Raw genomic sequence first — 15,934 nt, 5'->3', positions numbered from 1 at the left:
GGCTTCCACCATCCAGGGCTGTCAGAATGAGGATTACAAAGAGGCCAAGCGCAGAAGCCTGGGATGTTTAAAGGCTGGAGTGGGTGATACGCCTCCAACCGGAGTGTGTGGGGTCTAAGCCTCTCTCTCTTCCACAAGGGTTTAAAGCTGTCATGCCACACGAGGTGGCCTGCCAATCCAGCCCCGAGGCCCTGGGCCCTCTGCAGCTTGCCAGCAGTGGGAGATCTTGTCTCCCACCCATTATTCCTATCCGGCAGGGAGATCAAAAAGCTCCCTAGCAGCTGACCCGGAACACCACCTGTATTCCACGCACTTGGAATGCGGAGCGGAACTGGCCGTGGTCAACCCGGGGCGAGCTTCTCAGTAGAGGAGTGCCAGGGCCTGCCGGACTGCCATGCGTTTGATGTATGGCAGTTAGGGTGGGCCGGCTCTGCCAGCCTAAGGCAGAGGGGAAGAGAGGGTCTGGGCGGCTCCATCTTTCTGAACGAGGTAACGAAAACGGGATTGGAGGAGCTATCTGGCAAAGGAGCAGCCTTGAAAGGAAGCCAAAGCAAAGATCCTTCTCCCGGGGAGACCCGGGCACATTCCAGGCGCTTCTGCCAGCTGCTTCTGAGCAGACAGACCTGGGAGGGAAGAGCTAGTATGAGTCTCTGGAAATGGAGAAGTGCCCCTCATAAAGGGTTGGTTGCTATTTTATTCAGTTTCCCACCCTGACCCTCCCCCCCGCGCCCCAAAGAGGCTGATGCACCGCTTAAACTTGGGAGGGGGAAGATAGAGAACCCCAAACAAAGCAAACAAACAATAAAGTAAGGCATTAAGGAAATAAGAGGGTGCTTTGGGAAAAGCATTTCAAGTCTTCCCACCCCCCCCACCTTTTTTTTTTTTTTTTGGTCTGTTGGACTAACAAGGAACAGTTTGTATCCTTATTTATTTATCTATTAAAATTTGTAAAGATTTTTTTCCCTCCTCCTTCCACACCCCCCTCCTTTCTCCCTCCCGGGAGCCACTCCGGTTTGGGTTTTCCATATGAGTCATAATTCCTTTTGAAAGTGGAGCCGAATTCATGAAAGTGGTGGTGGTGGTGGTGGGGGGGGTGACGGCGGCGGTGGATGGGGCAGGGAGGGGAGGCTGGCAGCCCCCCGGGTGGCAGTGGGCACTACCTACGTTGTCCCCGGGCTCCCGGCGTGAGTGGAGGCCGGGGTGGGGGGTGTTGGGGTGCGCAGCTGAGATCGGGGCGGTGCACGGGGCCGGAGGGTCGGAGGTGCAGCCCGGCAGCCCCGGGGCGGGGGGGGGGGGGGACCCGGCCGCCGCCCGCGGGCGCGAGTGTGCAAGGCCGGCGTGCGTGCGGGCCCGAGGGGCGTGTGTGCGCGCGTGTGTGTGTGCGCGCGCGCGCGTGCAGGGGGTGGGGAGGGAGAAAGTGAGAGCGGGTGTCATCGCCATCCATTGTCAGCAAGGGGAGGAAACTGGAACCCAGCAGCGGCTGGCGGTCACATCTGGGAATGCAAAGCCGACCTCCCCCCCCTCCTCCTCCTCCTCCTCCTCTTCCTCCTCCTCCTCCTCCTCCTCCTCTTCTCTCACCCGGGATCACTTCCGAAACCACTTCGCCTTCAGCCCCTGCCTCGGCCAGAGGTTTCATTTTTTTTTAAAATTTATTTATCTATTCATTATTTGTATTATATACGTGTGTGTGCACATATACACTGAATATTCACGAAAGCGGCGAGGAAGCGTGCGAGGGGGTGGGGTGGAAACAGCGGGCTGCTTCTCTCTCCTCTCTCTCTCTCCTTTTTTTTTTTTTTTTTTTTTTTAAATCCAGGGATTTATTTCATGGGGATGTGTGCAAGGCAAGAGAGAATTCAGAAGGATATCGACGTGGTGATCCAGGGGTCCAGAGCCGAGAAAGACTGCCTGTTTGCAGGTGAGCTCTCGTCAGCCCAGAGCCTGGGACCCCCCCCCCCGCACCCGAAGCCAGCTCTCCCCTGGGGTCCCCCCCCCACCATCTCCACCCCACACCTACCTCACCCATCCTCCCCCTGCCCGGGGCTCATCCCGCGACGCGTGGGGCTGGGGGCTGGGAAGGTGGTGGTGGTGGTGTGTGTGGGGGGGGGAATGGACGGGTGTGGGGTGGCTCGTCCCCATTCCGGGGTTCATCGGGAGACAGCTGCTGGCCGGGGAGAGCTGTTGGGGACCCGAAGGGGGAGGGGGTGCGAGCATCTCCCGTCGCCAGCCCCCTGCACGCCCCAGGCTTTGGAGGGTCGGAGCTGGGCGTTTGGGGGATGCTCGGAGCCTCCCAGCCTGTTCCCCCCCCCACCCCACACCCCCGGCTCGCCTGCCTCCGCGGCCGGCCGAGCGGGGCGGGCTGGACCCGCCGGCTTTGCGCCATAGGCTGCTTGCTGTCCGTCCGTCTGTCCGTGGCGCCCGGGCGGGGTGGGCGGGGGAGGGGGATGGGGTGGGAAGAAGGCTGCTGGGGTGTCGTCTCCACCGCGCCCCCCACTCTCTCCAGCCTCAATGTCCCCTCTCCATTCCTCACTCCATCCCAGTGGCCCTAGAAACGGGAGGGGATTCTGGGCCCCCGCAGAGCGGGCCAGGCCCCAGCCGGGCGCGCAGGGCACGGTCGCCTCGGGTCCGCGCACCGGCGCCCTCCACCCGGGCCACACGTCAAAGGCGGCTCTGGCGGCCCGGAGCCGGGCCGGGGGAAGTGTGCGTGCGGTGTGGAGTGGGTGGGGGGGGTGATTACTTCCGGCTGCCAGACTGGGAAATCCCCGCGGTTGTCATGACAGCCGGCACTTGTTGCGGGGGGGGGGGGCGGCGGCCTCCCTCCCGTGGTACCCGGGCTGGCCCGGGGGGCGCGAGCATCCTTCATCCGCTCCTCCTCCTCCTCCAAGCCAGGCCTGCCGGCGCTGGCTCATGGAATAGGAGGTGCAAATCAGAATTGAGGTTAGAAAAGAAAAGAAAAAAAAAAAAAAGTCCATTCAAGGTAGGTTAGCTTTTCTTTTTCTTTTTTTAATTTTAATTTTTTGAGGGTTAGCTGTTAAAAACTTGACTTTTCCGTTTCAGATTTCAGATACTCTGACTCCACGTTTACTTTCACCTACGTCGGAGGCCCCAAAAGGTATTTATGTGTAATTGAGTGGCTTCGTTTCCTGTTCACACGCCCCCCCCCCCCCCCCCCCCCCCCGCCTGGTTTCCTCTGTTCTGAGAGGGTTCTCTGTTTGGCTATCTGATTGGCTTGTTTGTGTGGCTGCTGGTGCCTGTTAGGTAACCACATTTCAAAACCTGACGTCTCCTGGGTCTTATAAAGCGGGGTGCGTTGGGGGGGCAATAAATTTGTGTGTGGAAGTTTTTCTAAAGCCGTGATACAGAGACCTGGTGTAAAACTATAGTAGGTTGCTGGTATAGGCATGCGTTCATGGGCTGGAGTAAAACGGGTTCAGGACGTGGAAATGTCACAACATAGTTTGATCACAAGTGGTGTTTTTTTTTTTTTTTTCCTGATGAATTGGGGCTGTGTTTCCAGTAGGTTGACATAAACACGAAGTCTGCCAGTCTCATGGTCGCCCCCCTTCCGAAGGAGTGGTTATTTTGGTTTTTACATTAAGTTGCAAGAAAGAATTTGGAGAGTTCTATGTAAACTGGAGTGAATGAAACACACATTTTCATGGTAAACTTAAAGCAATTTGAAACGAGCCCAAATCCAATTTTGTTTAGAAGTAGATTTAACATGAAAAGTGTACCTGGCTGCCTTTGAGAAGTTAAGGCTTTGTTCCTTCAGGGACATGTGATTCAGAACTGTCAGAGGCAGGCCAGGGAGACTCCTCAGCCCAAGCCTGCTCTTAAGATTTGACATTCAATCTCAGTTGACCACATCCCAAGATGTCTCTTAGCCAACAGAAACATTTATAAACATACACGCAGTGAAAGAAACTTTCTTCTGTGGATAATTTGTTTTTGTTTTAAGCTTGGCATTAAAGTGAACCTTTAAAAAAGAAGTGAAGGGCTGGAGAGATGGTTTAGCGGTCAAGGCACTTGCTTGTAAAACCTAATGACCCAGGTTCGATTCCCCAGTACCACGTAAGCCAGATGCGCAAGGTGATGCAGGCATCTGGAATTCTTTTGCAGTGATTAGAGGCCCTGGTGCACTCATTCTTTCTCTTTTCCTGCCTCTTCCTCTCTCTTTCTCTCCCTCCCTATCAAATCAATAAATAATTTTTTAAAAGACATCTTAGAATTTGTGTTGCACTCTACAGCACAGAAAAGCTTTATTGAAAGGGTTATCTGTTTCCCATGTATATAGTCCACCTCAGCCGCAGGATTGGCATAACACTGATTCAGCAGTCAAAAAAATGTATCAATGAACCATCAGACTTAATTTATGAGAGTACCATCATTTTTGTAATTATGGATAAAATCAAATTAGAGGATATTCGATTAAATGAACACTGTACCTGCTCTTAATATCCAGCAGACATGAATATATGACTAATGTCCCCTTGAATTATTGTAGCAGCAAAATTACATTGCGTGGCCCATTAAGAAGACTCCATACAATCAGCTGAAGGCAGTAGTCACGGCGGTGGCTGGGGTGATTTGTTTGGGCGGAGGTGCATGCAGACAGGAATACTCTGAATCGAGTGGGATTTTCGTTCTTTTGAGTGGGGGGCATTCGGGGTTGGGATTCACACTGTTGTCAAGTCTGGTCTGGAACTCAAGACAGCAGGCACTATTCCTGCTGTGTGTTTCTATTAAGGCACTTGAGTTCTGGTCTTAGTTTGGTTCTCTGTACAACGAGGAGCAAATTTGATTTCTAATATCTGTTAGATAGTGCAGTTAAGACTCTTTATCAGCAATTACTGAGCTGGTGTTCCCGTAGCTGGCGGTGGAGAAAGATTGCGGGCCTCCAGGAGCTAGGCGAGGGTGTTGGGATGAATAATCAACTAATTAAGATAACATCAGCTTTCACTGTGGGAACAAGTTGCTTTTAAAATAAGAAATACTTCCTTTACTATGTAATCCTATTAAGAGATTGCAGTTTTCTTTTGTCCCCTATAAACATCTGGGATTTGTGTGTTTAATGTGGAAGTAAAACTGGTCACACCATGTGACTGTCATCCCAGAGATTGGTTCTACAATACAGCATAAAAAAGGTTGTTTAATACATGACAGCAGGTAATCTTACATGTACTTGAGGGCAGACATTTTTTTTTTTTCCTGAAAATGAAAATATATTGTTTTCACTAGCTATATTAGAAAACCATGTTTGTTATCTACTCTTATCTGGACATCTTAATTAAGCATTTGAGATTAAGTAATTCTGCTCTGTCTTGACCTATTTATTTAGTTTAGTTTAATTTTGTTTTTGAGGTAGGGTCTCTCTCTAGCTCAGAATGACCTTGAATTCACTATGTTGTCCCAGCATGGCCTCGAACTCACATCCATCCTTCTGAGAGCTGGGATTAAAGGCATGGGTAGGGTCTCTGTATAACCCAGGCTGGCCTTGAACTTCTGGGGATGGTTCCTGGCTGTGTGCTGAGTGTGGGGGTACAGGAGTGTGCATGCACCCCTGCTTCGTCTTGATTTAATGTGCTTACTCGCTTACCAGTAACTTCACTCTAAGACTTTCCCGCTGCAGCAAGTGGGCATCTTATGGGGAGACTGGTACATGATTATCTTGAATTGTATTTAACTGTCACTTCATTTAAACCATTGAAAACATATTTCAGAAATAGTTTTCATTTCAAGTTGTAGCTAAAATTTAATATACTCCTTCCCTTGTGACACTTTCCAAGATTGCATTACATATTGTTCCAAACATAAACGGTCCTCTTTCATGTTGCTCCTCAAAATAATAGCAGTACATTTGAACTTTTGTTTTTACTTTGTGAGAGAAAAAAATAGTGACTTTAGATAAGAGGAAATGCCAGGAGGCAATTGTGTGGCCAATGGCCGAAATTAGGTTTGTAGATGGTCCTTGTAGGGGAAAAATGTGTCTGCTAAGGACTGCTGTTCTGCTTGGTGGTTCCAGGTGAGGAAGAAGAGGAGGCAATGGTCAACTCTAAGATGTACCCTAGCGGGAAAGTTCATGGAGTCCCTGTTCCCCTTATTTCCAAGGTACATTCTGAGGCTCAGGAAGAATTTGACATACATGATCAAGTTCAGTTAGATGATGGCTGTGAGCCCTGTTCCTTCCTTCTCCCATACATTTGGCATCTCAGCCTTCATGAGCAAAAAGACACATTAACATCCAAAATGTATATAAACTTGCTGTATTTGTTAACATCTAAATATTATGACCAGAAAGGACATTTTAAAAATGTTTATATTTATTTATTTGAGAGAGAGAGAAAGAGCGAGTGAGAGAATGGGCACACCAAGGCCTCCAACCTATACAAACGAACTCCAGACACATACACCACCTTGTGTATCTGGTTTATGTGGGTGGTGGGGAATTGAACCTGGGTCCTTTGGCTTTGCAGGCAAACACCTTAACCTCTAAGCCATCCCACAGCTCTGGAAAAGATATTAAGTATTATGAATTCTGTTTTTCATGGTGTCTACCCATGCTCAAACACTTGTGATATTTGTATGTATGTGTGTATATGTATGTGTATATATATATATGTATATATATACAATTGTATTATTTAGTATAGTAATCTAGTTTATTCATTCTAGCACAGGTTCCTATAACATCCCTTGTTCCCTTGTATTAACTGAATAGCCATACATTGTGGTTCACAGCCTATAGTAGGTGTCTGCCCAGTGCTACCGGATTTTAGAGGTTCTGTATTAACTGCACACATTTGGAGTTCATGAAAAGTCATTTCTTCCTTACACATAAGTTCCTATCATTTTTTTTTTTATTTTGCAGTTGATTAGCAGGAAACCCCTTAAGTACCCCCCTACCCCCGCCGGCCACAAGAGGTTTGGAATTCTAGTTCCGCATTTCAAGTGCAGGCTGATAAGGAGCTGGAGGCAGAAGAAGCAGAAATGATAAAATGGGTTGTAACAGCTGCTGTGGGGAGAGGAAGACATGCTGATTCCCGGCACCATTGATTACCAAAGTCCAGGCAAGAACAAAAGAACCCCTATCACTCCTACCATGGCGTGGGCAGGGATTGCTTGAGTTTCAGTTTATCATCAGGGAAGGATTGTAAAAAGTCAAACTCTGTGAGATGTGAAAAAATGCATGTGTCAGAATTTTCATGATAGAAAAGTAAGAAAAATGGTATGTGGTGGCTCACACCTTTAATCCCAGTACTTGGGAAGCAGAGGTAGGAAAATCACCATGAGTTCCCAGGCCACCCTGAGACTACCTAGTGAATTCCAGGTCAGCCTGGGCTAGAGCGAGACCCTACCTCGAAAAACTGACAAACCAAAATAGTAAAAATAATGAACAACTCCATACCAAAAGGAAGAACAATTTTCAGGGCACATCATGCATCTTTTCTCATATCAGCGTACACTTAGAATTTTTGTGGGTCTACATGCATATAAAATATACTCATCCAACAACTGTTTGCTATTCCAGGACCGTTTGTTTTTGTGGTCCTTGTGGTGGCTGGTGTGTGAGGGAAACTGTCCTTAGGGTCCGGCTTGGGTTCTGCAAGCATGTCTTCACTGTACTCCTGCACTGAATCACTAGTCTTCATTTACTTATGCCACAGGGAGAGAGACAGAGAAAGAATGGGCATATAGGGCCTCCAGCCACTGCAAGCAAACTCCAGACGCAAGTGCTACCTTGTGCATCTGGCTTACGTGGTTACTGGAGAATCAAATCTGAGATCTATGGCTTTGCAGGCAAGTGTTTTAGCTGCCAAGCCATCTCTCAAGACCCCCAGTCCTCTTTTTGTCGTAGATTTCTTTTCTTTCAAGGTAGGGTCTCACTCTAGCCCAGGCTCACCTGGAATTCACTATGTAGTCTCAGGGTGGCCTTGAACTCTCTGCGATTCTCCTACCTCTGCCTCCGGAGTGTTGGGATTAAAGGTGTGTGCCACCACACCTGGCTGTCTTAGATTTTTGAAACAGTTTGTGACTCAGTTGTTCAGGCCAGGAATGATCCCACCCTGTAAACCAGGCTGGGCTTGCATTCCTTTGTGATCCTCCTGCCTCCGCCTCCTGAATGGTTGAGATTATAGCTCTGCACCAGTAGGTCTGGCTGAGACATCTTTCCTCCAACCCTGACCCCAAAATATAACATTAATGTCTTTCCTTTAGAAACTATTTGAAATAAAGACATGCTGATTAAATTGAGATTTCTGGTCAAGGAGTTGTGGCTGCATCATAAGAGTGATAATATTTAATAACTAAGAACTCCAGTATTCATATTAGAAATCATTATGAACTGTTAAATCAAATACTTGCTGGGATGTTGTATACATTTGTGTGCTGATGTGCATCGTGCTATCTGAGCAAATGCTTCCTCGTGATCTCATGGGTGGATCGGTATCTTGTTGTTTTGAGGTAGGGTCTCACTGGAGCTCAGGATAACCTGGAATTCACTATGGAGTCTCAGGCTGGCCTCGAACTCACAACGATCCTCCTTCCTCTGCCTCCTGTGTGCTGGGTTTAAAGGCATGCACTACCATGCCCCACCCAATCTTTTTTCTTTAATATTTTATTTACTTACAACCAGAAAGAGACAGAGAGCACAGAGAGCAGAGGAGAGGGGAGGGAGATGATGGGTGTGCCGGAGCATCTAGCCACTGCACAAAGGGGCGCACCTGGCTTTCTGTGGGTACTGGGGAAGGAAACCTGGGTTGTTAGGCTTTGCAGGCAAGTGCCTTAGCTGCTGAGCCATCTCTCCAGCCTCTGGATTAGCATCCTTTTAAGTAGATCTCCTTTGTCCAGGCTCATGATGTCATGGGGGACTGCCATCTTTTTAAGGGTACCCCTTTGGTGTAGGTGAATGTTTTGAAATATCAGGTGTGACCCTAATAGTGATGCTCCTTGAAACATATGTTACCTCCCTTTTCTCCCTGGGCCTTTGTACATTCAGCCTGGAACTTTCCATCTACACGGTACCCTCTATTTTCTTCCTCATTTCACCTCTGGTCGTTATTCATTGTTGAGGTGTTTGCTAAGAGCACATTCTCCTCTTAGAAGTCTTTTCTGGACTCCTGCCCTATATGATGGTGCTAATTGTTTCTAAATGAGGTCACAATATACTCCTGCTCCTCTGTGTAGGAGGGGGTTATGTCTCCATATGTTAAAAATGTGGTAGACTGGAAATTCATCGACTACACCAAGCGTCAAGGCTGAGCAGTGCAGTGTACGGCCGGGGACGGGCTGTTTCCCTGCCAGGACGGAGCAGCTCTCTCCGAGTTGTCTCATGTTGCAAAGGGATATTTCACAGCACAGCATTAACCTGAGCAAAGATCTAAACTCAAAAACCAAAGCATGGTTCCTGCAGAACGCGTCTTGCTTTCGCGTCATTGTGGAATGGAAGCTTCGGGTACTGAGGACCACCTGCATAGTAATTAATTTCCTGTTTGCATCTGCTTGAAAGGCTTTTTGAGAAAAATCTCTGTACTACTTGCCGGTTTCTACAACACATTGTTTAAAATAATGTTCTCTCCCAATAAATAGATGTTGAATGGATTATGAAATGGATGCTAAAAACACAGGCAGGCAGGCAGGCAAGAAGGACATTTCTAACCTAAATTAGCAAGTAAGAGGTTAGCAATGCCACTTGCTATGGGGTTTCATACAAATTCAGAATGAGAAAAGTTGCCTAGACGAGGCCTTATTCTGTGTCTCATGTCCATCTGCTTTGGGGGGGGGGCACAGGGCAGAACAATAATGTCATTTTTATTTTTATCTTCACAAAATCACACTTGGTGCCTTGACTCACAGCATCTTACACGGTGACATTCCTGTAAATACATACACATTTTATAAGAGTTCAAATGTTGAAAGCAGAGTAGTGTAAGCAGTTGCCTATAGAAAGGAAAAGAGAGCTGGGCATGGTGGCGAATGCCTTTAATCCCAGCACTCGGGAGGCAGTGGTAGGAAGATCGCTGTGAGTTCAAGGCCGCCCTGAGACTCCATAGTGAATTCCAGGTCAACCTGGGCTAGAGTGAGACCCTACCTCGAAAAACCAAAAAAAAAAAAAAAAAAAGAGTGGGGGAAGGAAAATAGATATTATATATATTATATATTTGCACATTGTTTTCTTCTTGAAACATTTTGCTGCATAGTAAATTTCAAGTACATGTCAGTTTGACAACGGTGCTGATGTGCAGAATATACTTGGTGGCTTATGACAGCTTTCCTTTGATTGAGGTTAACATATGAACCTGAGTATTTTGAGGGACTCTTTTTTTTTTTTTTAGCTGCTATGAATAGGCAAGACAAAGAAAAACCTACACTCAAGACCCTAGAGCCTTATTTTTGCAATCAATAAAATAAAATATCTCAGTAATTCTCAGCCATCCCCTATGGCTTCCATACTGGAATCTTAAATGGGCCAAGATAAGTACTGAAGAGAAGCCATTTGTTATGGAATGATGGATTAAACCAGACCTTAAAAAATATCTGCCCGGTAACTGCTCATTTACGTTACATCAAGTGGAGACCCTAATAAATACATCTCAACTTTATAATTGGAGATTGCTGTTAAAGACTTCTGATTCACTTTAATTACCATGGTAATTAGACAGTTAGGAACCTTATTTTTTCTTAAAATGATATGTTTAACAGTTTCTGACATGACTTCTAAACTCACATTAATCACACAATTCCTCTGCAATGAACATTCTCCTCAAAAAGTTAAGTGGTTGAAAGTTGGCAGCAAAAGCTATCAGACTTTCACATTTCCACCACAGGGTAGATACAAATCAACAGTGGTAACTGTTATTTTAGGATTGAAGAGATAGGAAATTATCATGAACCAATTAAGTAAAATTAGATAAGAATATTGCTATTCCAGCTTGAATATTTTCGATATCTGGTTCATGCTTTGGAAGTGGATGGTAATGAGGCTTCCTATGTTTTATTGCAAGTTCACTTTCAAGCCTAAGTTCAGAGTGGATAGCTAAATATTTTTTTGGCTAGGAGGTTGAGAGAGAGAGAGAAGAGAGAGCTATCTAATATTTAAAACTGGGTTATCTCTCATATTGCTATAATCCTCTAGAAAATAAATCTTGATTGGTCATGTTTATTACAGTCAACTACCACAAAACATCACTGGAAAAAAGACTCATAGGAATAGAACCAAATAAAGTGGGAGGAATTACTTAAATAGTGAGTAGACACATGGATTCAAGAAGAAAGGAACTTGGGGTGTTTCTTATCACTGATGATAAACTCATGTTTTGTCCACGGCTATACCCAAGGTGATGGAAGCGCCTGGTGTGGGACACTGCCTTAAGTGTCTAAAGCTGAGCTGGTGCTTTAAGTGAGAACAAGAAAATGGTAGTGATTAGAGAAAGTGGAAAATTACCAGTTCCAAATTGGCATCAATAACTTAACCTATATTTTTGTGCAGACTATTAGAGAAAATATGTATTTTTTACGAAACTAATTTTTAAAAAGTCCCAAATGCCTCATGCTTGAAAGCTAAATTTTCTTTGAGGAATATTATTTTAAACAGAATTTTGTGTTCAATGAAGCCATATGAATTAAAGTTTTGATTGCAAGAGGTCTTTGCTGCACTGATAGCGATGTAAATACAGGAAAGCCGTAGCATCTGGGACTCGACTGGCCAGAACTTTCGAACGCCCAGGGCAGTCCTGACTCCAGTAGAACACCCGTGTCCCAGTCACACAGCAAAGGTCTGGGTAACAGTGGGACTGACAATGCCAGGCTCCTAGGAGAAGCCATGGGGGATGAGAAGGGAATGAACTCTTAACAGTGATTCTAAGTACTGCTCGCTCAACCCCCTGTGTTGGGTCAAGGAACTTTTCCTGTGCTTTTGCATGGTAAAGAGAAAAGACAAGCAAGTCACGTGGTGTAATAAGCTACTTTGTATGGTGCCTCATGGTGTTAAGGTAACTGAGGATATCATTCCCATCAATAAAAGCACTAGAGAGAAGAAGGAGAAAGGTAAAATATAGAGGAATTTTGTTTTTTCTTTCACTAAAGTCATCAGTACACAAAGTTAAAATTACTCCTGTCTTCCCTTACACCATACTTAAATATAACAAAAATGCACACACACACACACACACACATCCATAACGTGACCTTGCTAACATAGTAATGCAGATTGTGGAGGGATTTTGGATTAACTTAATGTAAAGAACTGTTTAAATGAAATTCACAGTGCACTAAAGCCACCCACAGTTTGCTTCCCCAATCAATGCATCTTCTATGAACAGCTTCTGTCTGCACCAGACCCTCACAGAATCATGAAGACAAAAACAAGGAATAAGCAAATGTTTCATATTCCAAATAATTTAGTCATATTTCTTCAAGCCTTATGGAGTCAGTTTAAAATAATTTATGGTGTAAGAGCCAATGACAGTACAGAAAAAATGTTAGGAGCTTTTCAGTGTTCTATGCACTAATTTAACTTAATTTAAAAAAAAATGGGGCTGGGAGTGGTGGTGCACGACTTCAATCCCAGCACTCGGGAGGCAGAGGTAGGAGGATGGCCATGAGTTCAAGGCCACCCTGAGACTACATAGTGAATTCCAGGTGAGCCTGGGCTAGAGTGAGACCCTACCTCAAAAAACAAAACAAAACAGAAAAAAAAAAAGTTAGCAATTCAAGATGCTCTTCCTTTTGGGGCTTCATTTTGGGGGATAACAATGCTACAATGGTTTGATATATAATGTATTTAGAACCATTTTGGACAAAGATGAAAGAGCTAGATAATTCTGAAATTAAATACATTTGGACAATTTTTTAAAGATAACAGTGAATTATTTGTCATGCTGCAGATTTTGGTGTTTTAAAAGTAATTAATTCAGGGCTGGAGAGGTGGCTTAGTGGTTAAGTGCTTGCCTGTGAAACCTAAGGACCCCGGTTCGAGGCTCGATTCCCCAGGACCCATGTTAGCCAGATACACAAGGGGGCATATGCGTCTGAAGTTTGTTTGCAGTGGCTGGAGGCCCTGGTGTGCCCATTCTCCCTCTCTCTCTCTCTCTCTCTGTTGTCTCTCACTTTCAAATAAATAAATAAACATAAAAAACAAAAAATTTAAAAGTAATTAATTCAATAAAAAATTAGCAATATTCGGATCATTAAGCAAACTTTCTAGGCGCCATAATGCACGTAGGGCCCCAGCGTGTTAATTCATATGTATAGACAGGTTGGGGAGAGATAGTGGACTTGATTGTGAAACAGCTTTTGTCTTCTTTGACTTCCTGCGAAAGGAGAAGACCGTGTGAGCACAGAGAAAGGGCCAGAGAACCGCTCCCCTCATCTACAAAGGATGCATTGACTATCAGGATGAAAGGCATCCAGAAATGCTCGTTCTAGATAACTTGGAATATGAACTTCAATTCCTTTGAAATCATCTAGAGCTCTCCCAGGTGTCAGAAGAGGAGTGCTCACTTCCTGACATATACCGAGTTAACATTTTCCAACAATGGGGACTTTCTTGCCATAAGTCAATGTTACATTAGAATTATCCAAAATACTGACTTTTAAAAGCATCTTCCTTAGCATGCAGAGAGCTCAGAACGTAGAGAAGCCGGGAAAGAGGAATGGAGGAAAGAGCAGCGCTGTGCCACACACAGCCGCCAGCGGGCAGGGCGGGCACACCTGCCATCCCCATACTTGAGAGGCCGAAGCGGGAACATTACTGTAAGCTCCAGGCCAGCCATAGCTACATAGAGAAACCCTGCCTCAGGAGAAAACAAACAAACAAACAAAAACAAAACCAAGAACAACCTCGACTACCACCAACATGCACCAACAGCTGTTCTGGTTTGTAGAGTTTCTTTTTCAAAATTTTTTTGAGGTAGCTTCTAACTCTAACCCAGGCTGACCTGGAACTTTCTCCGCAACCCCAGGCTGGTCTCAGGAACTCCGGGAGTTCTGAATTCTGAGATTATACAACTGGCTGCGATTTTCTTTTGGGATGGGGGAACTTTTCATTATTAAATGAGGTTTTAACCCGCTGACCTAAAGTAATGACCAGTTGAAAACAACTAGAATTAATTCTATTAAAGCTTGTATAATAAAAAAAAAAAGAAGCTTTATTTTGTAGGTGCAGATTACACTGTTTACATTTATTGAGCTTCTCTGTGTGTGTTTTGCCTGTCTTACTGTAACCCCGTGTTTACACCAAAGACAAGTGGGCATTTTCTCAGTTACTTTACATTTTATAGCAAAAGAAACTCAAGGTGGAGTTACTGCAGTATGTTGGAGTTAGCAAAAGGCAGAGCAGTGTTAGGGTTCAGTGTAAGTCAGTGTTTATGTTAGGTGCTTTGGATCAGCTGGTCTGACTGGAGTTGTTGGGAATATTTGGGGAGAGGGAAGGGTTGCTAATGGAGGCATGCCAGGGATAGAACTAAAATTCTACTTCTTGGCGCATGGAGTACCCAAGCCCAGTGCACAGTGTTACTAGTTGGAAAATTATGTACCTTGGCTGTGGAACCCTTATGCAAATATTTGTGTAATCTATTTCCATTCTCTATTATTGCTGTGCTGCATTAAAAAAAATAGCCCAGTGAAACTTCATCAGTCTTGAAAAATAGTTGGTGATTTTCTGTGCAGACTCTCTTTTGTGTAAATTCTGTCCTAAGATAACTGTGATGGGGCCTGGGGAGATTACTCAGTGGTTCAGGCACTTGCCTGCAAAGCCTAAGGACCTCGGGTTGATGCCGCAATACCCACGCAAAGCCAGGTTCACAACGCACATGAGGCACCTTCTACATCTGGATCTCATTGGCAATGGCTGGAGGTCCTGGTGTGCCCATTCTCTCTCCCCCTCCATCTCTCTCTGTCTTTTCCTCTTTCTCTCAAAAGAATACATATATTTCTTAAAAGAGAGAATGGGGCTGGAGAGATGGCTTAGTGGTTAAGCGCTTGCCTGTGAAGCCTAAGGACTCCGGTTCGAGGCTCGGTTCCCCAGGACCCACATTAGCCAGATGTACAAGGGGGCGCGTGCATCTGGAGTTCTTTTGCAGTGGCTGGGAGCCCTGGCTCACCCGTTCTCCATCTCTCTCTCTCTCTCTCTTCTTCTTCTCTCTCTCTCTGTCACTCTCAAATAAATAAATAAAAAATGAACAAAAAATTTTTTTAAAAAGAGAGAGAACAACCATGCATTCATTCAAGTTATTTTATTCAGGTTATTGACATGTAATTCTTTTCTTTCATCTCTTAATTTCTGAAACTCATCTTCCATGAGCCTTAGGGAACATTAGTGGGAAGTGATTATTGGTCTTTTTCTTTGGCATGTGTGTGCGCATAGGTATGTCTGTATGTGTGTGAGTGTGGAGGCTAGAACCTGTCTTTGGGTGCCCTCTTTGACCTCTTTTCTCTTTATTTACTGAGGCAGTAGCCTCCCTTGAGCCCAGAACTGATCACTTGAGCTCAGCGTGATCTTCAGATTGTTGCCAGGGATTCTCTCTCAGCCTCCTCCCCTGCAACCAGCATTTACAGCGGGCTCTGGGCATCCAATCTCCAGGCCTCATGTTTGCATGGCAAGCACGTTAGCCATGGAGCCGTCTCCCTCGCCCTAATAATATTTTTGAGATAAGATTCGCTGAATAGCCCAGTTTGGACTTGAACTTACTTTGTAACCTAGGCCGGCCTCAAGCTTGCAGCCTTCTGCGTTAGCCTCCAGAGCAAAGTGATTGCAGATATGCATCGCCATATCTGGCAAGAAATGCCTTTTTCTTTTTAATATATTTTTTAAATTTTGTGTTTATTTATTTAAGAGTGACAGACACAGAGAGAGAAAGAGACAGATAGAGTAGATAGAGACAGAGAAGATGGGCATACCAGGGCTTCCAGCCTCTGCAAACGAACTCCAGATGCATGC

The 15,934-nt window shown here is 45.3% G+C and overlaps 1 protein-coding gene across 4 annotated transcripts in view; it reads left to right on the top strand.

The window, feature by feature from the left end:
• Positions 1-569: 569 nt before the first annotated feature.
• Positions 570-15,934, top strand: part of Parp8 (poly(ADP-ribose) polymerase family member 8) — a 168,611-nt gene continuing 153,246 nt past the window's right edge. For 3 of the 4 annotated variants that reach the window (XM_045139011.1, XM_045139010.1, XM_045139007.1), the window contains exons 1-3: positions 1,412-1,629; positions 1,817-1,918; positions 3,058-3,112. Coding sequence is in view for 2 of the 4 variants with exons in the window: in XM_045139007.1 (XP_044994942.1) it covers positions 1,500-1,629; positions 1,817-1,918; positions 3,058-3,112 (287 nt within the window). In the remaining 2 variants the exon portion in view is untranslated. Of the gene's footprint in view, positions 681-1,411; positions 1,630-1,816; positions 1,919-3,057; positions 3,113-15,934 lie in introns of those variants that run through there. The other variant, XM_045139008.1, reaches the window with a different exon arrangement.

Source organism: Jaculus jaculus, chromosome 20 (assembly GCF_020740685.1).
Source record: "Jaculus jaculus isolate mJacJac1 chromosome 20, mJacJac1.mat.Y.cur, whole genome shotgun sequence".
NCBI classification, from domain to species: Eukaryota; Metazoa; Chordata; class Mammalia; order Rodentia; family Dipodidae; genus Jaculus; species Jaculus jaculus.
This window is presented reverse-complemented; position numbering and strand designations above follow the sequence as displayed.